At 32.5% G+C, this 23,638-nt stretch overlaps 1 protein-coding gene and 2 long non-coding RNA genes across 3 annotated transcripts in view; 2 read left to right on the forward strand and 1 right to left on the reverse strand.

The window, feature by feature from the left end:
* Positions 1-1,597: 1,597 nt before the first annotated feature.
* LOC128858832 (uncharacterized) lies at positions 1,598-2,897 on the reverse strand. Its single transcript, XR_008454063.1, has 2 exons — positions 2,815-2,897; positions 1,598-2,089 (listed from the first exon to the last, which is right to left on the reverse strand). It is a non-coding gene; the product is annotated as an uncharacterized LOC128858832 (long non-coding RNA).
* On the forward strand, positions 2,081-11,557 carry LOC128858831 (uncharacterized). The gene is made up of 3 exons (XR_008454062.1): positions 2,081-4,359; positions 7,524-8,616; positions 9,635-11,557. It is a non-coding gene; the product is annotated as an uncharacterized LOC128858831 (long non-coding RNA).
* A 57-nt stretch (positions 11,558-11,614) lies between these two features.
* LOC128857681 (putative uncharacterized protein DDB_G0271982) overlaps positions 11,615-23,638 on the forward strand; it is a 94,661-nt gene continuing 82,637 nt past the window's right edge. Inside the window, exons 1-2 of the mRNA XM_054093427.1 lie at positions 11,615-11,623; positions 11,802-12,428. Coding sequence (XP_053949402.1) covers positions 11,615-11,623; positions 11,802-12,428 — 636 coding nt within the window. The remainder of the gene's footprint in view (positions 11,624-11,801; positions 12,429-23,638) is intronic.

A 23,638-nucleotide genomic window follows, 5' to 3' on the forward strand; every position in this document is an offset into this window, starting at 1 on the left:
GCGGTGATCTAGAAATTTCAGAAAACCAATTTTTTTTTTTTGATATGTCAAAAGTATAAGCTTTTAAGAATATACTGCCAAATTTTTGGAAGGATATTCCCAGTTTTTCGATTCTATAGTTGTTTTAGCAGTTAGAGTCAGATTCGTCACACGGCCACTCTCAAAACTTTAAACTCAATTATCTCAAAACTACTTTTTTCAGCCTGGTGTTGTCGAAAAAGAAATACTATTCAACCGAATCGTCTGAAATTTTAACATGTTATTCATAACATCAATGGCTATCACCAGTACTAGAATCCTATTATTATTTCAATTACTTCGCTTATTTTTGATGAAAAAACTGAAGAAAGAAACCCGTTTTTTAGTCAAATTCACAGCCGCGTCATTTAGAATTTTATTTGTTTATTTTTGTATGTAAAAGAAGTGAAATAAAAGCTTAAAAAATTAAAAATATCGTTTTTCATTTTTCTATCGAAAACAAAAATGCTGAAAATACCTTAAATTTTCGAGCTCTACATCACCCTTTCCCCTTAAGTCAAACAAATCGTTTTTGCGTTAAATAATATCTTGGTCGTAGCGACTGGATGTGGTTTCTCTTAAACAAAGTCTCATCAATTTGGGGAATTCTCAGCTCTGTGCGCTGTTGCGCTGTCTAAGTGGGATTCGTGCCGTTGATACCTAACCAATGGAAGTCTCATATGGTAAAAGGAAAACCTGGGACTCACATCATATAGTCATACACTAACACAATAAAAAATAGTTTGGATTCGATTGCAAACCGCCTTCAGCCTGGCATTATTTTGCGTTTCTTCGCACCCGTAGTGAAAAAGCTTACTGCCCAAGCAATATTAAAATAAGCAACATTATGACCCCCACACCAAGCGCCGACTATGTCCGTAAACCCATGATTGCTATTGCTGTTGTTTATCGTAGTCAGCATCGCCATTATTGTAGTTGTTGTTAGCAGTGCTTTTGTAGGCACCACTACAGAGCCCTGTCATCCATCGATTGTCAATCAACCTTTCAATTCACATGTGCACAACTGAGAAAGCATCATTTTTTAACATCTAGCAGCCAGCACGCATTTTTTCCAAAGATTTTCCCTACATATTATATATACATATATACACACAGCCACACACGTTTGTATTGTTTTCGCCAGTATATTTGTTGTTGCTTTTATAAATTCATTTTTTGTTGTTGCGGTGAGTAGGGAGATGCTTATGGCTGTGCATTGCATGAGGGAATAACATATTTGTATTTGTGAGATTTTTATTAATGTTGTTTTTGCATTATTTTATTTGAGAAAAATGCAGAAAAGAAATTTCGCTCACATCTAACTTCAGGGACAGCCAAGCAACACCAACAATAAATTGTGAAAATGGTAGCCGAAAGAGGCGCAGCTTTCGGCAGCCAACGACGAAATATCGGAATGCATAGTGGAGGTTAACTGTCGCTATGGTAGTTAGATTAGGTGCGTCAGTAGACGACGTTGGATCGGCAAATGCTGCGACAAAGTCATCATCAGTCGTCGAATTTAAATTCACTCTTCGTTTTAATGGTTTAACTTTTTTTTTTTTGTATTTCTATGCATTTCTCTAACAATTTTGCTTTTTGCCTTTTTATTTTTTATTTTTTCTTTATTTTCCTAACGAAAGAAAATCGTGCAATGTTTTGTTTACTTTTGTGTAACGGAGAAAGATTGCATTTTTCTCACCACTGCCAGTGCATATACATATGTGCGTGCGTGTGCGATTGCTGTTGTTGCCAATCGCCTTACCACTAGACACGAGTGAGAACGGTGTTCGAACTGTTGTTCTTATTCTGCATGTTAATAATATCATAGGTGTTGTATTTGTTGCTAGGGTGTTAGGTGCATTCGGGTGGGCAGGGATGCTTGTATGAGTGGTAAGACTTGTCGATTCACATTGATTTTTATTGCTTTTGCCCGATTCCTGAAGCGCACATAAATCGAAGCCAATCAAATCGATGCACTGCCTTGTTGGGGCGGATTAAATTGATTGATTGGGTTAGGGTGCAGAAACGATTTATGACACAATTTCATGTGGTGCTCAAATAATGTGTTTCACTTAAATGAGAACTGTGAGAAGTGAATTTTAGTGGAATATGCAGGAGGCTTGAAGGAAATAACTTTTTTCAAATTTTGTGAAAATATTAAATAAAAATAATAAAACACATAAAAATATATAAATATGTATACTAATAACATGCAATCGTCCATATTTATATTTAATTTTTATTTAGCATAGATTTAACTTCCGATGTTTCAATATCCCTTCATGAAAAGTTGCGGAAACTGTATGTTTTTAGAATTGCCTTCAATTTGGCCTTTTTTGAGGATCCTATTTAAACCACATAAAGTCTTTGGTTTCGTCTATCACCAATAGGAAGGAGCTTGATCAAACACCTTACCAGAAGTGTATGCGCCAATTATTTATTTGTTATTTTTATACGTATAAATATTGTTGATAAAAACTTACTTTTTACAAAAAGAAAGCAACTATAAACGTTTTGCGCGAACAAAAATTTTTTTTCTGAATTGTTCCGCTTCTCATACCAGTTATTTTTATATTGAACTTTTTTATTTTTTCGCCCATTCATCGCAATATCATTTTATTGATCAATTCAACAAACAATTTTTAATATAAAATACTTTTTAATGTTATTTAGAATTGTCAAATTTGGTTGGCTTAAATCTTTATTTACACTATAATTCCCCTTATACATTTATATGTATGTACATACATTCTTATGTTCTGTATAGTCACATTCATATGAATATTATATACCTACATACAAATGTCTTTATGTATGTGCCTACCCTTAGATGGTTGCATGGATGTTCATGTAAAAAATCGAAAATTCTAACCTCAAATCATTCCGTGCCTTCCCAAGAAACTCACTCATATCCATCATTGACGTGCAACCAAATAAACCGAACGGCCAGCCAACCAACCAACCAAACTCAATCTACAAATGCTCAATAAATACAACAACCACTATCGTAAACGAAAATAAAAACAAAAACAACAACTGAAATTTCACATAGTGACAAAAGCGAATAAAAGTAATCAGCAGCCGCTCAGGGCAAGCAGAAGATGTGCGGCCCCAAAACTACAATAACAATAACATATAACATACGCGACAACAACGATGGCGCTCCACCTCATGCACACACACATCCTCGCACACGAGAGCAAGAGAGGGGGAGCAAGAAATGACGAGTGTGAATTGCTAAAGAGTGCTGGATGAGGAGGAGTGAGGGATAGCAGACTAAAAAGACGACAGAAAAAATGGAAAGAAATCGTAACCGTATTGAATACTAGTTGATGCACGAAACAACAACTAGCCAGCAAAAACAAGAAAAAGTCGTATGTAATAAGCATCGTCGCGCCGGTGCGAGGCAAAATCGGATTTGTGTGCGCCACCAACTTACATACACACGCTAACCCATAGAGTGGTGTGTCTCCCAGCCCCACAAAGAGGAGAAAAAAGTAAAATAAAAAATAAAAAAACAGCAATAAAAAATGCGACGATGAAATGATTTCAATTGAATTGTGAGCCACACGCGACAGAATGAAATAGCAAACGAAGCCAAGAGCCGAAGTCAAAGCAGCCAAGCACAGACAGCCGTGCTGGCAGGCAGGCGGGCAGGCAGCAGGCGATAACGAACGGGCGAACCCAAACGAACCCCAATCACAACAACACCAACTACAAAAATCATATAAAAAACAACAGCAGCAATGACAACAGCAAGAAATAATGGGCCGAGAGAGAGGAATAAAAACAAATTGAAGTGAATGAATGAATTTCAATACATGGCGGCGGTGGCGATTGCAGCGACGACGACTTCGACGTTAACCACTCGCATGCCCGAAGGAAGAATACGCTCATCTATACAATACTTGTATGAAATTCGGAGACTCCACGTCGCTCTTGAAATATAAACAAACGCAAGCAAAAATCAAAATCACATAAGAAAACCGATAAAAAACCCGTAAAGGCACTGCCGAAGCCATCGAAGACGCAACACAAATGAAATGTAATCAGAAGACCAAAGAGAGAGAGAGCAAATTTGTGTGTGAGAGACTGAGCGCGCAATAAACTTTAAGCGCATGTGAGCATAAAGATAGTCAATGAAATAAAAAACAAAAACAAATAAAAAACAATCCAATAAAACGCGAATGGAAAAATTTATTATTGAAAGAATCGGTTCCATGTCTGCTCACAAATCGCATTTAAAGAAAAATGGAAAAATCTTATAATGAGTCGCTGGAAAAGCAAGAGAGAGAGAGCGAGAGATCCAGCTCGGAAAGCACATGAATTTTATCGGAAAGGGTGAGTGGGTGTTGGAATAGAAAGAAATACTTACTGCTATGTAGGTATGTATGTAAAAAAATATCATCAGAGTAATGCAATGACAAATTCAATGCAGTTAAGGAAATCAAAAGCAAACAATAACAACATCAAACACACTGGCACGTACATGTGAGCGCAACAGCTGCAGCGCCAGCAGCGGGCGAAGGCAGTCAAACGAAGGAATAAAGCAGCAAACCTGCTGTCAGAGTCAATTGACGTCGGCTGCGGCGTGCACAGCGACAGCGGCTGTGGCATAGGTCAATCAACGTCGCCGTCGCTGGCATTGAATTGAGTGGTTGTCGGTGGAGAGAGCGTGCTTATTAGGCATTGAATGAGTGTAATTCGGATTGAGAGCGCATTTTTTCCACTTACATATATATATTTTTTTCTTTTCAATGCCTTTTTAGTGTTAGCAGGATTGGTTACTTTTGCTGCTGACTAAATTTGAGTTTTCTAGACACAGTAGCGTAAGGACTTTCAGGAAGCAAATAGTTTCGATTGGTTAATAAACATGGTTATCTTGGGATAAAAAATAGGAATGTAAAAGGAGAAAAGTTTACATTATCTTTTTACACTATTTGTAATAATTTTCATGCTAAATTAAAAAAAAAACTCTTGAACAAATGCTTTCTATAAAAGAAAAAAATCTCTACAAAGCATGTAAAAAAATTTCGAAACACAGCGCGATTTTTGAGGGACTTCAAACTTATACGTCATTGTAATAAACTTGAATGGGCTATAAAACTACATACTAGGAAATTTTCTAAAGCTTTTGGCTAGGTTAGGTTACGTTGTAATGGTTGCCCAGAAGGTGAGCCCACTTTGACGAAAGAAGTTTGGTTCATCCTTTGTGATAAGATTTTTGTTAAAAAGTTGAAAATTTTGATGGGAATTTTTTTTTTGAGTATTTTGAAATTTATTAAATTTTTATGAATTTTGTACAAGTTCCTAATCTTGGTTTATGAAAAATTTACGTATACTAAGACCTCATGGGTAATACTTGTGATTGAGATAGGAAATGTAAATTCCTGGAAGCAAATACAAAATTTTAATTTATTTCATAGCAATGGATTATCTGAAGAAGTATGAAAATATCATCCGCTAAAGTTTGCTTTTGGAGGATTTAGCAGCTAGCAGTCCGTGGGTATAAATAGGGCACTAATGAAAATGCGGTGGCCCTCTTTAAGATACCGACAGCAGCTTTTTTAAGACATAACACATCAAAATGATAAGAATGTTTAACATTAATGGACAACTTCGAAGCACTCCACAGAGCAGCAGAAATATGACAGTGGAAGGCAGTCAAGAAAAATTGCAATATTCAATTTTCAAAATTCGAACTCTGAAAGTTATCTTCAGTTATATTCATTAGCGTCAATACAAAAAAGAATTATACTTTTCAGCTGCAAGATTTCATTAGTGAACAAATACAATGCAGCAATTTTTCTTTAACGATTACTTTTTATATATCGAGATTATGAAACAGCTTAGGTTGAGGCTGAGACTCCGCTCTATTTTTTGCTCTTGGGGTTGCTTTTTGTTTTTTGAAAGAAAAGTTGGGTGTTTGCCCTCCTGTGTATTGTGTGCGTCTTGATGTTGTTGCACAAATGGAGGGACCTACAGTTTCATACCGACTCCGAACGGCAGATATTTTTTATGAGGAGCTTTTTCATATCAGTAATATACTCGGAAGTCATTGCCTGACGAGGGGCGACCGCTATTAGAAAACACTTTTTTCTTAATTTTTGTGTTACACCGAGATTCGAACCTATGTTTTCTCTGAAATCCGGAGGGTAGTCACGCACCAACCCATTCGTCTACGAAGGCCAATACAAATTTGAAATTGAAATTTGTGTACCAACCTTTTAATTGTCGACTGATTAGGATGATAATTTCCACCAAAAAAATCAGGCATTTTGCTATATTTTGTTCTCAAAGATCGCCCATTTTCATAAAAGTTTCAAAAATATTAATGCATTGTTCCTCTATGTAAAATCGTACGTACATCTGTCTACTTGACAAATGTCAAAGATGACATCAAAAAAGGTACCGTCTAGGAATTATTCACTATTGACATCTAGGCGTCGCCTTTAAAATATCCTACTACTGGTGTTCGATTATTAAAATCTTAATATTTAAGGCCGCCGTAGTCGAATGAGTTGGTGAGTGACTACCATTTAGAATACATAAGTTCGAATCTCGGTGTACACTAAAATGAAGAAAAAGTTGTTTCTAATAGCGGTCACCCCTCGGCAATGGCAAACCTTCGAGCGTTTGCAGCCATGAAAAAGCTCTTCCTAAAAACGCATTTGCCATTCGGAGTCGCCTTAAACCTGTAGGTTCTGTTCAATGTTGCTGCTACACTAGTCGATATACGGAAATAAAAGCAAGAACTTATTGTGTAAATTTACGGGGCTGGTTCGTGACTACCTTCATTAATTTCCTGTCAATATTTTTCTGAGCCAATTGCAATTTATACATAGGTATTTAATAGCATTTTTTCGAAGAACAAATATTATATTTCTAACTTTACAAAAAGTTACCTATTTATCCTTAAATAGTTAACTTTTACACCCATGGAATAAGTTCACTAAATAATAGGCAGGTCTTGGCACCCAAAAAAACAAAAAATAAGTCGAAATAAACGACATCAGAAAAATAAATTATACCTCGTTCATGCACATTGCCTATGCCTATTTCTAACAGATACCTTTAGTACTTTCATACCAATTCGCTAATGAAAATGTAGCAAACCACCGTCTGCAGATGGCGGCAGAGCATTAATTCCTAAATTAGAAGCTGACCAGTTAAACCAAAATTATCTCACATTTTTGCTCTATCATGTTGTACTATGTATTTTTAATCAAACTTGGCTCTCTTGTGCTGCAAATATATAAATTTTCATGCGACTTTCCTTCATGCTCACAGCATTTCGCCTGTTAATCCTACACTATACGAACACCTAGCACAACTATAAGTAATATGGAAGTGTACATGTCACATCATGCATGTATAAGTATATAACAAATTCCCATCAGTCATTAAAATTGCGTTCAGCACCGACTCCTATAAAAGTCCATTTACATATGCGAATTAAAAACCTTTCATTAACCGTCATTCCATTTCTTGTTCAACTTTTATAGGTATTTATTTTATTTTGAGCGCATTCATAAATCGAGTCAACGAACACCGACACTCACAACAAATGAGCCGAAATAAACCGATGCGAGCGCTACACTTCCGCAGACGACGACGCTAGCGTAGACGTTTACATTGCTGCTGGTGCTGCTGCCATTGCTGCCATTGTCGACTGAGCGAAACGAGCAAGCATTTACCGAAATCAAACCAAACACATGAAAATATGGATAAACAACAAAAATAAGCACTAAAAAAGCAAAAACAAAAAAAAAAACAGCAATAATAATATCAACGAATGGATAAAGTAAATCGAAGGCAAAGCAAAAAAAGAAAAACAAAAAATAGAAAAATCAAGGAAATAAAATACAACGTATGGGAAAAAAGAAATAACAATAAAAGAGCCAAATGAAGCGCTGCGTTATGGTGCGGTGGCGCTGTGACGCCGATGGTGGGCGCTGAGCGAATGAACCGATGGAGCAACCGATGATGGAACGATGAAACGATTGGCAACGCCAAACCAAATAGCAATAACAACAACAACAAACACTATCACTACCAACAGCAGCAGCAGTAGTCACATTCGAAGAATCGAGCAGCAGAACAAACACCGATAACAACAACCACACTATCAACAGTGCGCGCAACAAGAGCACCATCCAACCAACCAACCAACCACTACATTCACGACTTTCGAACGCATGTTGGCCAATACTCCACTACATGCGGCCGCCACCGGCGTTGTGTAGCGCTTGCCGCGCACACCCGCTGCCTAAACTCTGTACAACTCTAGTCTTGTGTGCGGCCAACGTCGCTGCTGGTAGCGCTGCCGCATTGGCCATACACACGGGAGGGTTGTGCGCGCTTCGTTAATGTTCGATTTGTTCAGTCATCAGCCGAATTCGTGACAGGCAACATCTTATTAGATTATAGTTGCGCTGCCTGCGTGTGTGTCTGTCTGTCTTGTTTATTTGTTATTATTATAATAGCCTAGTGTAGTACTACGCCGCTGGCCTGGTCGGACAACGACAACAACGACGGTCGATAGAAAATTAGTGGAAAAAAAAAACTACCGGGCATTTGTTGGTAGTACGAAATTCGGTAAAAAGCGTTTATTAATTAATTAATTGATTAGTATAAAGTATTAAAAATCGGTGACAACAACTACAACAATACGACGCGCGAACGTGAACGGTAGTGAATAAATCAAACATTTTTAGTAACAATTTTGATATTTTTGAAAGAAAAATTTGCATAAACAACAACAAGCGCCTGCATGTCTACAACAACATTTTGCTAAATTGTGGGCGTGTATATGTGTATGTATGTAGCAAAGACCGTTTAAATACAGGTGTGTTTAAGTGTAAGTGGGTGCAAACAATACAAAACAATGCAACAAATAAGCAAAACAACTACAACAAACAACTTTCTACTAAAACAAATAATTGCGTTGATAATAATAAAGAAAAATTATTTTGCTATTTTTGCGACGGTGAAAATTTTATAATTTACGGCTGCTGTTGATTAAATTCTGATATTTTTAGTGCCTGCAGAGTTAATTTTATGCGAAGTCGTTCAGTTTAGAATGACAGTGAAGAGGTGTGGAAATTTCTTGGAGAAACTGAACTACTTGAATGAATATTTTTTGCACGCTAGATTGGCAAATGAGAAAAAAAGCAAATTCAGATTAATGGCTGGCAATAAATTGAATTAATAATTATTTTGACTTCTGTGTTGAATGTAACGCTTACGGAAATTTTAAGTCAATAGGAAACAGTTGAAAAAACAACAAAAGAAATATTTAGAATTTCTACAAACAAAACAAAAAAGTGTTTAACTTGCGACTTATAAGCATAATTTTTTTTATCAAATATTTTTTGTGTGCTTTTCCATAAAATTGAAGAACTTTCTTACGTATAATAGGAACACAATACGATGAGGTGCGTGATTTGTTTGGACTGCCACAAATTTTATTTTGAATTTGAATGCGATTTATTAGAAAAATAATAATTTATTAGCTAAAAGAATTTTTAATTTTTTTTATGGCAAAGTTTTTGCGAATTCACTCACCTCAAATGTTTTTCTTGACTTCAATATGTTTAAATACTTTTTCGCATAGTTTAAGTAAGAAATAAAAAAATAATGCGTTGAATGACTGGTGTTGGAAAATATGTGTAAAATAGCGACGGCAAATGCTTTCAAGTAGAAATGTTTATGAACAGATTAACCGCGAAAATAAGTATCAAAAAAGTGGCTGCTAAGCAATTTTTAAATAATAGTTGACAATAAAAGAAAGAATATTGACTTTTTTCTGCACTATGACAAACAAACAACAGACAAACAAAAAAAAAAACAAAAAAATAGCAAAAAATAAAAAAACAAAAACTGAAAATAACTTCCAAATACTGATTTTACTCCACTGAACAAAATAAGAAAACCACAGAAAACGTAAAAACCGATTTAAGAAAATTAAATAAAAAACTTCTACGCGTCAAAGGTGTATAATTTACGAAAAGTTGTTTCTTTCAATTTGCATGATAATGAAAGTAAATCAAAAATCAGGAAAAACACAACTTCGAACTGAGCGGCCAAATTAGAAGGCTTGGAAAGTCAGTTTTATGCGATCGGAACGACCCGCAGTTATTCCAGCTTAGGGCTGTTGCTTCGTTTGTATTCCGGAAAATTATATAGGAAATTATTTATGCTGCTACAACAGCAAAAAAACAACTGAGAGAAGACACTTTGAGTCCATACAAAATTCAAATTCCACAGACACCTATGAGCAGTGAAATTACTTAGCTTTGGGAATCAGGAAATTATATGCCAAAGGATTTCAAACCTATTTATTTCTGGAGAAAAAAAAGCGAAAGGAAATATAAAGCGAAGGAAATCACAATAGCTCAAAGTTATTTGAGATAGGAGCTGAAGAATTGGAGTAGAAAAATGTTAGCCGCTACATATTTTGCGGGCTAAAAACAAAATGGATGATTTACTGAAGTAAAAAAATACAATAATACCTCGAGGTATTGAAGCATTTCCTTCGATCAACACTGAAAGTGAGGACCCTTTCTATGCTACGAAGAACACTGGTTTTAAAGGAAATTAATTAATTAATCTCCTGAGATTTTTGAGGTCCTATGCTCTACCTAAGAACCACGCAATATATTTATATGTAAAAGTATGAAGAAAACTGGTTTCAAAAGAAATAAAGGAAAGAAATGATTTTAAAACACTTAAGTTCATTGAAATATGGACATTTTTATAAAAAAAGCGTGCCAACCAAGCACGTGAAGTACTCAGATAATGGAAGCCTTAGAGTGAAAACAACTTTTATCCGATTTGTAAAGATTACAAATTACGATTAAGGCAGATGAAGCTAAGCTGTAAGGAAAATTTGATTGAAAATTGCTGAATTATTACGGAAAAGAAATCAGTTCGGAAAAAATTTTTTAATAATTTCAAAATGATTAACTATAAGGAAATCGGGAAAGGCCAAAAATAAACTGTTGACTGAAGTTCACTTAAATAAACTAATAATGCCAACAATAATGCAATTTTGGTAGCGGCCAAGACCAACCAACGGTTGTAGTTGCAAAAACACAAAAAAAAAAAAAAAAATAAAGCCATCCTGGAAATCAAGAAAAATAGCGATTATAAATTAAAAAAAAAAATCTTTAAAAAAAATCGTGAAATTAGTGTAAAAATGTTATAAAAGGAGAGAAACTGTGGGACTAAAGACAAGCTACAAGCAGCTGGGAGGCTTAAAGGGGAATAAGAAATGTGAAAATAAGCATCAAGACCAATTCCAAACTGGACTTACAAAAATAACTCATAGATTTAAATTAAAAAAGTGTAAAAATGAAAATTTAGTAACTGCTTTCTCAGAATTTATTTTTATGATAAATGTTTTTTTTTTTGCTCACACCATCAAAATAAATTTTTATATTAGAGAGCAGCATCGAAAAGCATTATAAAAATCAAATCGTGCGCAATTCAACATTTTGTTCTTTACATTTTTTTGTTTCTTTAATAAATTTACTTCATTTCAGTGTTAAAAAAGTATTAAAATTTCAAATCAAAAAAGTATTTTGCCTCATAAATGGCTAAAGTTAGACAGAGATTGAAATTTACTGTGAGGCGCCATACGAAGAAGAAAATTTGAACCGAGCACAGGCATAAAAGAAGAAGAAGAAGAAAAAAATATAGTGAAAAAGTGCAGAAAAATTGTAGAAGTTTAAGAAAAAAATCAAAACAAATGATTTTCGAAAAGTAACCAAGTGCAGTAGGCAGCAGCAACAAGCAACTGCCGAAAAACCCTGACAAAAAGTAAAAGGCAAAAACACCAAAATTCCAACAATCAAAATAACAAAAACAAAAAACAAACATTAAACACGGCAACGCCAGCAACAAAATCCAAAACCAAACCAACAACAACAACCGCAACAACGCGTGCCAATACGCCAGCAACAACGGCAACAACAACGACGACAACGTGTGTTGCCGGTGCCAGTGCGGATGTTGCAGCTGCTGCTGGTGCTGGTACACCCACAACACCGGCACCAACAACCGTTAAGCCAACAACAGCAGCAACAGCAACAACAACAACAACAGCAGCAGCAGCAGCAGTAGCACTAAATACAACTGCGCACAGTAAAACTAACAACAACAACAATAACAATATAGTGGCAGCAGCTAATACTCAAACTAACAAATTTGGTGGCAGTAATAGCAACAACAACAACAATAACAATCTGCCATCGTCAGAATTATTATTAGCCGCTAGCAGCCACCGAATGCAGCCACAAGTGCCGCAAGCCGCTGGGACAGCCGATATGGATTTGACGGCTGTTCAATCGATGGATTGGTTTTTCAAAAAGGAGCAATTTTATCTATTGGCACAATTTTTACAACAGGTAAGTGATGGTGAATTTGCAAAATTGTGTAATTTATCAAATATTAAAAGCGAAAAACTAGAAAGGTGCTGGTGGCTGTAAATGAATTTCAGCGAAGGCGTGTGGCAGATGTTTGATAAAAATATAAGTTTTTCGGATGCGTAAAATTTTGAATTAATTTTTGCAGTAATAGTGCATTTTTTAAGGCTCCTAAAATGTGTCAATTGCTTTTGCCAACAAAAATTTTCTTTTTCAAATAAAAGCAGAAAAAGTTATCCATAAATTTTCATTTATTTTTATAAAAAAATTCTTATTTACAAACTCACTGCCTGAAGGCTGCTCAAATGATGTAAGGATTTTTTAATCTTATATTTCGGGCTCACCTTGGTAGAAGCTTTTTGTATCAAACAATTTTAATTATATTTAAAATTTTTTTGTTTTGGAAAATTTCGGCAAATAGTATTTGGCCTCAGAATTTAAGTTTTATTTATACGCATCAAGACCAGAAATATTTCAAGAAAATTTCTCTTCCAAATAAACGCAGAAAAAAGTTATCTATACATTTCAATTTATTTTTATAAACAAAGTTCGTATTTATAATCTCTTTGCCTACCGGTTGCTCAAATGGTGTAAGGGCTTTTAAAACTTAGAATTTGTAATCATTTTGTCAGAAGATTTTTATATCAGAAAATTTTAAATAGGATTTTAAATATTGGTTTTTAGTTTTTTTTTTCTTTTTTTGGGAAAATTTCTGCAGACCGAATTTGGGCTCATCATTTGTTGCAGAATTTAAGGTTTATTTGAACGCATCAGGGCTAGGAATGTTTTAAGAAAATTTCGTCTCCCAAATAAACGCAAAAAGAATATTCATAAATTTTAATTTACCTCCATCAAAATTGTGTTTCTTATTTATAAACAGAGAATAAGGTTTCCAAATGATTTGGAGCAAGCGAATACTCGTAAGAAAATCTTAAAGAACAAACACCCAAGGTTATTGGATTTGTTAAAAAAATCCGCGTCCAAACTCAAGCAAACTAAATTATTCGTACATTTAAATTTTTCAAAGTTTGTTTGTCTTCTTTTCTAGATCTAAAATATTCCCTATGCAACCAGAGGTACTTAAAAAAGCCCTCTTCCAAATTCACGCAAACTGAATTATTCGCACATTTTCATTTTTCAAACTTTTTTCTCTCTTCTGCACAAAATGAAAATAAGTGAAATTCATACAAAGAAAATTATTCCCATATTTCAATAAATTTGTTCAGTATTTTTGTTTTATATGTTACGCCAAAATAAATTTTTTAAATAATTCTAAGTTCGGCAGCAAACTTTTATATAAAAAATTTTGCTTAAGGAAGCTGAACGCTACCGAGGTACCTAGAAGTCTTCTTCAAAATTCACACAAAATGAATTATTCGCACATTTTCATTTTTCAAACTTTTTCTCGCTTCCGCATAAAGACAAAATAAGTTTTATAAACTATTTCAAGTTCAGCAGAAAATTTCTATATCCAATATATTGCTTAAGGAAGCTTTACAGTTAACGGTACTTAAAATAATTTTCCTCAAAATCAACAAAAACAAAATTACTCCCATATTTTCATAAATTTGTCCCATATTTTTCTTTTATATGTTACGCCAAAATACGTTTTTTAAATAATTGAAAGTTCAACAGAAAATTTCGATATCCAAAATATTGCTTAGGAAATGTTAACGCTTCCAGAGTTATTAAAAAAAATCTCTTTCAAATCCACTCAAACCTAATTCGACTGCAGTTATTCACAAAAAAAAATTCTCCTTCAAATCAAGGCATTTAAGTTATTCACGCATTTGAATCACAGCTCGTCTCGTCTTCATCAAAATCTTTCAATACTTTACACTACATTGAAAACTACAAACAGGTATACAGAAAAAATATCAAAATCTCACTGATCTCACTCGCATACATACACACACACACATCAATACGGAATTTATGCATTTGCATTTGACGCCGCCACATAGCAAATGATGATTGATTGACTTATTGAACATTTCAGTCTTGAGAAAAACTAATATAAAAATAGCGTTTGGAAAAAATGCAGTTACATCATCAACTGCAAGCTTTAGCTTAATAATTAATTAATGTGCAATCAATTGACAATTGGCAAGAGAAAAGTGCAAATTCACGGGAATCTAATTCAATAGTTACATAAATAAAAAAATCGCTTAAATAAAAACCTCACAGACAGATGATGCCTTTCCTTTTGACTCTTCACCTGCCGCGCCAGCCTGCCGTAGTCGCTCGCACTTTCGCGCTGCAATTAGCGTGCACCGCTCACACAAAACCGCCAGCGACTTCAATGCAATTTCTCAATTCATTTTCCAATGTAATTACTCAATTCAGCGACTTATAGACGCAACCAGTTGGCCGACTAGGCGGCTGATGCTTAAGCTTTTCACTTTGAACGCCGCATAATTATGTGCAGTATGATTTTTTTAATTTCGTCACAGGGCAAGCAAAGTAAGGAAGATGCGTGAAAAGTGTGGCGAAACTTAAGAAAATTACAAAAAAAGATATATGAAAAATCTTGTATAAAAAGTTTCAAAAATCAAACAGTTCATGTACACGTCTAGACAAAACTCCTGGCTTTAGCATAGATATTGACTTCATATACGTCTGCCTATATGGTTGACACTTTTCATTTACAAAATTTACAATATTTTTGCTTGTTGCAATGTAACGGGAATTTTTGCACGTTGAAAAACCGCAGCAGACAATTTGGCCAGGCGCCAAATAGAGAAATGCAAGAAGCAAAAAAGCAACAAAACAAAAAAACCCTCCCCTATGTAAATAACCAACCATAAATGCATTTCTATTTACACAAACAAATATTTTCTTATGCCACTCCATGCCCACTTGTCTAGCTGCTCCAGCCGGTTGGTCGGCCGGTCGGTCGGTCGGTTGTGTGCAACTATTTTTAAAAGCCCTTCATTAGAATTCTTACTTGAAACGATCGCATAAATTTCAATTTTTGAAGTTAATTACGTTGCAAATATTGATTTTGAAGTTGCAAGTGGAGGATTGTCAGTGGCAGTTGTTGGCTGCGTGCGCGGTGTTGGGTGAGATAAAGTGGAGATGGGCACATGCCAAGACAAGCGGAATTACAGTGTTTCTAATTTTTTTTTTAATTTTTCGACATTGAATATGATAAGGAAATGTGTGAATTCGCGGAAAGACGCGCGAGATTAGAGAATTCTGAAGAAATGATTCATTATTTCTTAATGAGAAAAATTTGAGTTTAAATATTTTTGATCGCAGTTCAGCAGGTTTTTATGAGTTGTCTTCGGTGTACAGAAAAATAGCCATAACTACATGGGTGGTGCGAAAAAACATTATTTAAGCAGATAAAAAAAAACAGATTACATTTAACAAAAAAAAAATGGTTTTCAATGTTGGTTTGATAATTTAATGAAGTTTCAATATAACGCAAAGCTTATTTCTTAACTAGCTTTGAAAAATTATTGCATTTGATTTCAAGGGGGGAAAAACAAATTTTTCGATGATAGTACAGAACTTCTTTTGCTGCTGTTGTCTAAATTATTCACATAAATTTAGTTATAAATGATAATTTTTACAAGATTAAAAATTTAAAATTTTTTAATTTTTAAAATGTAAAATATTTTAATTTTTTAAATTTTTTAATTTTTAAATTTAAATTTATAAATTTTATTATTTTAAAGAAAACATCAAGTTTCCGTATTTCAGATGGTACTCATTAATCTTTTTCATTGCCATTGGTAGTTTTTTTTCGAAGCTGATTTTTTATCAGTTGATTTCAGTTATTTCAAAATAATCGTATGTTCAATACCGCAAGAAAAAATTATTTTTGAACCAAATAAAACACAAAATAATAATATTTTTTAAAGGATTAAAAAATATCAACTTTCATTCGAAGAAAAATAGCACATTTCAATTTTTTGATGGTAGTTGGGAATTTGTTTGTGTCTGCATACAAAGTAGCAACAGATTAAAAAAAAAAAAAAAAATTAACAACATTTCATTTTAATGAAAAACAAAAAGCAAATTTAAATATTTCTGATAAGAAAGGTATTTTTTTCCAACTGATTTCTATGTATCTCAAACTAAGCGTATGTTCAACACTGTAAGAAAATATAATTTTTTTTTATTATTATGAATTTTCATTGTAAGAAGAAATAGAAAAATAATTATTCAACAAAATTAAAAATAATAATAGTTTTTACAAAATTAAAAAAGCCTAAAGCAAAATCTCAATATTTTTGATGATGATTGGGAATTTTTTTATATCTGCATATGAAGAAACAAAACAAAATTTATTTACCATATTTAAATAAATAAATTAAAAATTGTATAAAAAATAGAAAAAAAACTGTTCAACTAAACTAAATAAAAAGTAATTTTTCTAAGTTAAAAATATACATTTTCAGTCTAAGAAAAAATAGCAAATCTTAGTATTTTTGATGATATTTGAGAGTTTTTTGTATCTGCATACGAAGTAACAAAAAAAAAATGTACATTTCATTTTAATAAACAAAAACAACATTTTGGGCCATCTGTCTGGTATGAGCAGAAAAATCGGTGCCTCTGCATACGCAATTAGAAAATAAATCTGTATGCTAGGGAAAAATAGCAATTATTTTTGGATATAGTTGTCAATCGTTTTGTATCTGCATACCAAGTAACAAAACGAAGCATTTTTCACCATATTAAAATAAATAAATAAAATATTACATTTCATTTAAAAAGAAACCCAGCTAATTGCAATATGAATGATGATTACTGAGTATTTCTTTGCCAGCTGGTTGCAATGACCTAAGAAATAGACGCATCTGCATGTGCCAGAAAAATAATTTTTCAAACACAAACAAAATATTTTTACTAGAGTAAAAAATATAAATAAACTAAAATATTTTTTTATCAGATTAAAAAAATATAAATTTTGTAAGAAGAAACAGCAAATCTCATTGTTTTCGGTGATAGATAGAAATTTTTTGTATCTGCATATGAAGTAACAAAAGAAATTTTTTTTGGACCAGATTAAACAAAAAACAATAACAAGTTAAAAAAAATTGCAAAATTAAAAAAACAAAACAAATATCGGAATTATGTAAAGATATTTGGGCACTTTTTTGTCAGTTGGTCTTTATACACTAAAAAAGGGCGCATTTGCAAATGCTTAATTTTAGAGTTTAAAAAAATTTTAATTTTAAATTAGAATAGGAAAAAAATTTTATATTGAAAATTATCCTTCAAATTGGGCATTTATTATTTTTTTGCAATTCGCTTCTATGCACTGTAAGGCGGATGAACTTGCAAGAACCGGTACAACGCTCGATCTCGAACCGGATAAGGCGCTGATACCCATGCCCATAGCCACTTGTAAATTACTTATAGACAGGGAAACCATCAAAAAAGGTAAATACAAGCAAAACCTCACAACATGCGAACTAAGCAGACAGACATGGCCGAACTGGAACAGCGGTCGATCGAAAATCTTGTTAAGATTCAACAGAGAATCTATAAGAAAAATGATAGGTGTATTAACTGGTCATTGTTTAATAGGCAGCCACGCTAGAAGGTTAGGACTCCCTTACTTCGATTTCTGTAGAAGCTGTCTTAATACAGAAGAAGAGGAAACAGTCAGACACCTTTTATGTGAGTGTGAAAGCCTAGCTATGAGAAGGCTGCGCACTCTTGATACAGCATTTCTAACCGATGTAGCGGACATAGCCCATCTAAAACTAACGAAGCTCTGCTCGTTTATTAAAGCAACCGGATGGTTTGAAAAGGAACACGTAGAGTAAGGATATGCTCCAGTGGTATCACAATAGACTTGCGGAAGGTCTAAGTGTGCCTTACGACAACCACCCTACCTACCTACCTACCTATGCACTGAAAAATCTACGTAACTGCATACGCCTTAAAAAAATTTTTGAGATTTAAGAAAAAATTGTAGGTTCCATTTTTATAATAATATAATAAAAATATATTTTCAAATATGTTTGAGGATAATTGGGAATTCAAAAACAGTAAACAAATTTTTTTTAATAATTAAAAAAAAAAAACGTTTTAACTTTTCATTTTTATCTGAAGTTAATTGGAAACTTTTTTATCAGTTGGTCGCTATATATTAAAAAATGGGCGTATCTGCATGCACCTTAAAAAAAAGCAATTTTAGAAATTTAAAAAAAGTTTAATTTTAAATTAGAGTAGCAAAAAAATATATATTGAAAATTATCCTTAAAATTGGGCATTTATTTTTTTTTTTGCATTTCGTTTCTATGCACTGAAAAATCGCCGTATTTGCACACGCGGGAAGAGAGAAATATTTTTTAATAAGATTTGAATCTTAAAAATTATAGCTTATCATTTTAACAAAAAGTAGTGCAAATTGAAATATTTTTGATAATCGCGTGATTTCCAGCACATCGCCGATGATTCGGATTTTGTTTTATCAGTGAATTTCTAAATACTCCAAATTAGATGTCACAGATAGAATTGTAATTTTTTAAGAAATATTAATTTTTTAAGAAATAGTAGTTTTTTAAGAAAAAGTAATTTTTAATTTTTTTTTTGAAATAGTAATCTTTTGAGAAATAGTAATTTTTTAAGAAATAGTAATTTTTAACAGAAATAGAAATTTTTTAAGAAATAGTATTTTTTTAAGAAAAAGTAATTTTTAACTTTTTTTAAATAGTAATATTTTGAGAAATAGTAATTTTTTAAGAAATAGTAATTTTTAACAGAAATAGTAACTTTTAAGAAAAAATATAAAATTTTCATATCATTTGTGATAATTGGCATTTTTTTATTTTTTACCAGTTGATTTTCAATATACTCCAAAAATAAACTTAGACATTGATTGATTTGAGGTTTGCACTTTGACCGAAATAGAGTTATTTGCGTATACAAAAATTCCTAACTACTATCCAAAATAAAAATTCGCTATTTCAAATGAAAATGAAAATTTATATTTTTCTAATTTAGAAAATATATATTTTTTTTAATTTCCTTGAAAAATTAATTTTTCTAAATTTTTCTAAATTAATTTTTTCTAAATTTTTCTAAATTAATTTTTTAGAAAAAAATATTTTTTGTTTTTTTAATTTCCTTGAAAAATTAATTTTTCTAAATTTTCTAATTTTTCTAGAAAAAAATATTTTTTGTTTTTTTGATTTCCTTGAAAAATTAATTTTTCTAAACTAGATTTTGATTTCTAATAAATTACCTTGTATAAATAGTGATAATTCAACTTTAATCATTAAGCACTTAAAAAACATAGTCCATTTATTATTTTTGAAATTTATAATCATTGATTGATTTCTTAACAGGAATTTAAAACATCTGTATTTTACTGAAATATGCTCCACTTTTACAATATTTTTCTATTTTAGCATAAACAAATTAAAATAACAGACTAAAATCGGGAATTATTTAAATGGTTCACAAAATGTCGTTTTGTCTTATGTCTTAAAGTTTTAAACGATTAAATAAAAATTCAGAATACTTGAAACCGCAACCCACTATTTTTCAATTAAGTAAGTTCGAATCTCCGTGCATGAAATATAAAAATGAAAATTTTTTCTAGTAGCGGTCGCCCCTCGACAGTCAGTGGGTATTATATTTCTCCGAGCGTATTTCTGCTATAAGAAAACTCCTCATAAAAAACCATTTGCCGTTCGGAGTCGGCTTAAAACTGTAGGTCCTTCCATTTGTGGAACAATATCTAGACGCACGCCACAAATAAGAGGAGGAGCTCGGCCAAACACCTAACAGAAGTGTAGGCGCCAATTATTTGTTTTTTAAAGTTTCATAATATGACTTGTACTTTGCAAGTCCCCAAAATATATTTTAGCCATTTCAAGTTAAGACACAACAACAATACGACACTTACGATAATACTTTCGTGAATATCTCAATTCTAATGCTTACAAATATCTAAACTTGTAAAATAGATCTACGGTTTACTCAGGTGCCTACAAGTCTGTGCTCACCTAAGAAAAATCACCTTGAATAGAAAAAAATAATTCCCAATAATTTTTCTAAAATATATTACTTTTTGATATACGGGCATACAACAACCTTTGAAGTTGTCAGCCACTGAAAATTTTCATAACCATCTGCTCTTTGCTTGAGTTTGAGCCATTCCAGAACAAACAGTACCCACTATTACGAAATTTAGGCTATGCGGGCCACTCTGCATTTACATTTAGTCTCTCCAGCAGGAACTCCCAAAAATTGTTAAAAATAATATTGGCTCATTTAACTTGATTTCATTTAGAATGAGAAAATTTAGTCTCAGCTAAGCATCTCCAAGACTATTTTCGTCCGCCGAATCACCTCTATCAGAACACTCCAACTAAACGCTGTCCGTCACTTCACAGCTTCGATACTCGTATTTGTTGTACAATTCAATCGTGTCATTAATAAATAATCAAATTCTCGTTAAGCATTAAGTAACAACAAGCAATAAGCGCAGAACAAACCATAACACAAACAAATTTGCTGATTTAGAATTTTTCGCGCTGAACGCCTGGCTTTACGTTCGGATATGTAGATCGCATGAAACGTACAGACACTTCTAGATTCGAGAGGAATGTGGTTATGTCGATATGTTTTCTTTAATATGCAAGTACATACATGCAAATGTAGTGATCTGAGATATTGATGTGCTTTAATATTCAAATGCTCGCATATGCAGATGATCTTCATAATCGCACAGTTGGCGTTTACTTTTGCATGCGATGCTGGTAAATGGATATAGTTTATGTATGTATGTGTGCATATATATAACTGTGTGTGCAGCTTTGGCAGTAGCAGCATTTTGAAAACTTAATTTTGTTATTGAACATTTCCACGAAGTATAATATTTTGTTGCTGTTATTGATATTTTGATTATTGAATGATTTCCATGGAAGCAAAGTGCAGCAATCGAACATCAACGCGCGCTCAATTAGCTGAGAAGCAAATAGTTTTTTTTTCTGAGCGAAGTGCCATAATGAGCATGAAAGAAAGGAGAAAAGTAGAAGTGGAAAGAGTTGGGTAGGAAAAGAAGAATGAAGCAGCGAAGTTGGAGAGAAGAGGCAGAGGCAGATTGAGCGAAACAACTCACTGCCTGATTATCAAAGAAAAGGCAATAGAGCTGATTTAACGAGAGATCAGGAACAAGTAGATGTACTAACCAGCAGATAAGCAAAATGCCTGTTAGCCTAACGCGATGATAGATAGATGTGCTGAATGGTGAATGAATGAGTAGCAGTTAGACTTACTATGAGTTCGACTAACTGGTGTGATTGTCAAAATGAAGAGCATTTCTATAACTACTATATTATGTTATTAATTGAATGGGATAAATGAAATCGAGAATGGTTTTTTACATTTTTAAACATTATTTACTAATATACAATACAAGGTGGCGCAAAAATAATTATCCAATTTTGCTTTTGATTAACTTTTTCATTCTGGACTTTACGCGCTCCATTGCATGTCTGTTTGTATATTACAGCTGCATAATTCACAAGCGTCAAATATAAATCTTCCGATAAGGTGATTAAATTTGCGCCACCTTGTAGTTTTGCTAATCGCTATTAATTCACATTCCAATTATAATTGGCATAAATGGAGAATGAAATCACTTGAAACTTGCACTTGCTAAAATTCAGTGGGCTACAGAAAAATTATTTTTCTTCCATATAAAAAAGAATGGAGCAAGTACTTTGTGCGAAGGAAAAGGCGCGATACTTTAGCGAATTCAAATTTTCAAAAATCCGTGCTATTTTGTAGTCACTTGAATTTTAATTCATTGGGCTTAAAGTTGCGTACTTAGAAAAATGTAAAAAATTTAGATTAAAAAATTGCTGGCTTTGACGTAATTTTGGTAAATTTTGTTGAATTTTATTAACAAGAAAATGATTGTAGATGATGAAAAGAGTTTAATAAAATAAATGGGACTATCCTTAAAAACTTTTTCTGTCTGTTTGTTCACGCAAATCTCCCGAACGGATGAACCAGTTTTGAAGAAAATTTCACTGCTAAGTGGAGAAGACTTTTGAGCAGGTTATAAATTATATCTATGCACCAAAATTGAAGTTATATGCATATGCAAGGTGGCGCAGAATTAATCACTTTAGCTGAAGATTTGTAATTTTTGCAAGTGGCGCCGGACGTCAATCATACGCGGCATTTGGGAACTAGACGGCTGCAGCATGCAAACAGACAAGCAATAGAGCGCGTAAAGAGAGATATAAAAAAAATTTTTTTTTTTTCATTTCATAAAAATGTTATTTAAACAAATGGGATGATAAATTTTATGCCACCTTTTATGTATATGGCCCACTTTCACATTTAATATAAATAAAAAAAATCCGCACAAATTGTATATTTAAAGTAGTACCTCTAACTTAAGTAATTTTAAATTTTTTTCTGAAATTGAATCTAAATAAAATTCTTTTATTCTGATAAAATTTTTATTTAAAGTTCCTACTCTTATTTTTCGGCGTTAATTTATTTAATGTAAATGAAATTTTTTTCTACACAAAGTTTATATTTAAATTTCTTGCTCTTACTTTAAAGAATTTTTAAAATTTTCCTCTCATTTAATCTAAATGATTTTTTTTTTGTTGATACAATTTTTATTTGAAGTTGCTACTCATATTTTTCAGAATTAAGTTATTTAATGTAAATGAAAAATTTTTCTGCACAAAGTTTATATATAAAATGCTGCTTTTACTTCAAAAAATTGTAAAATTTTGAAAAAATAAAATCAATATGAAATTTTTTTTCAGAATAAATTTTGTAATTCTTACTTTAAGAATTTTTTGAATTTTTTCTGAAATTCTACTTTTATATTTATACATCAATACATATGTATATATATATTTATAAAATTTTTCCTCACATTTAATCTAAATAAAAAATTTTTTTCAACATAAATTTACATTTCATTTTCTTGCTCTTAATTTAAGGAATTTTTTAATTTTTTCGCTACCTAAAAGTGACCAACACCAATTTTTTGCAGCTCCTTCTCGATTTAATTATTCATTTGCTGTCGGATCCTGAGACATTTTCAATTATATGCAACACCGATTTTTTCCACATTTTCTTGCATATATTTTTTTTTGTGTGTGTTAATTTAGCTATGTGGTACACTGATTTGCAATCAATTTCTTGGCACGCAGTATTTAAAAGCCTTTACAAAGGTCCCTCCTATA

Source organism: Anastrepha ludens, chromosome 3 (assembly GCF_028408465.1).
Source record: "Anastrepha ludens isolate Willacy chromosome 3, idAnaLude1.1, whole genome shotgun sequence".
In the NCBI taxonomy this organism is placed as follows: domain Eukaryota; kingdom Metazoa; phylum Arthropoda; class Insecta; order Diptera; family Tephritidae; genus Anastrepha; species Anastrepha ludens.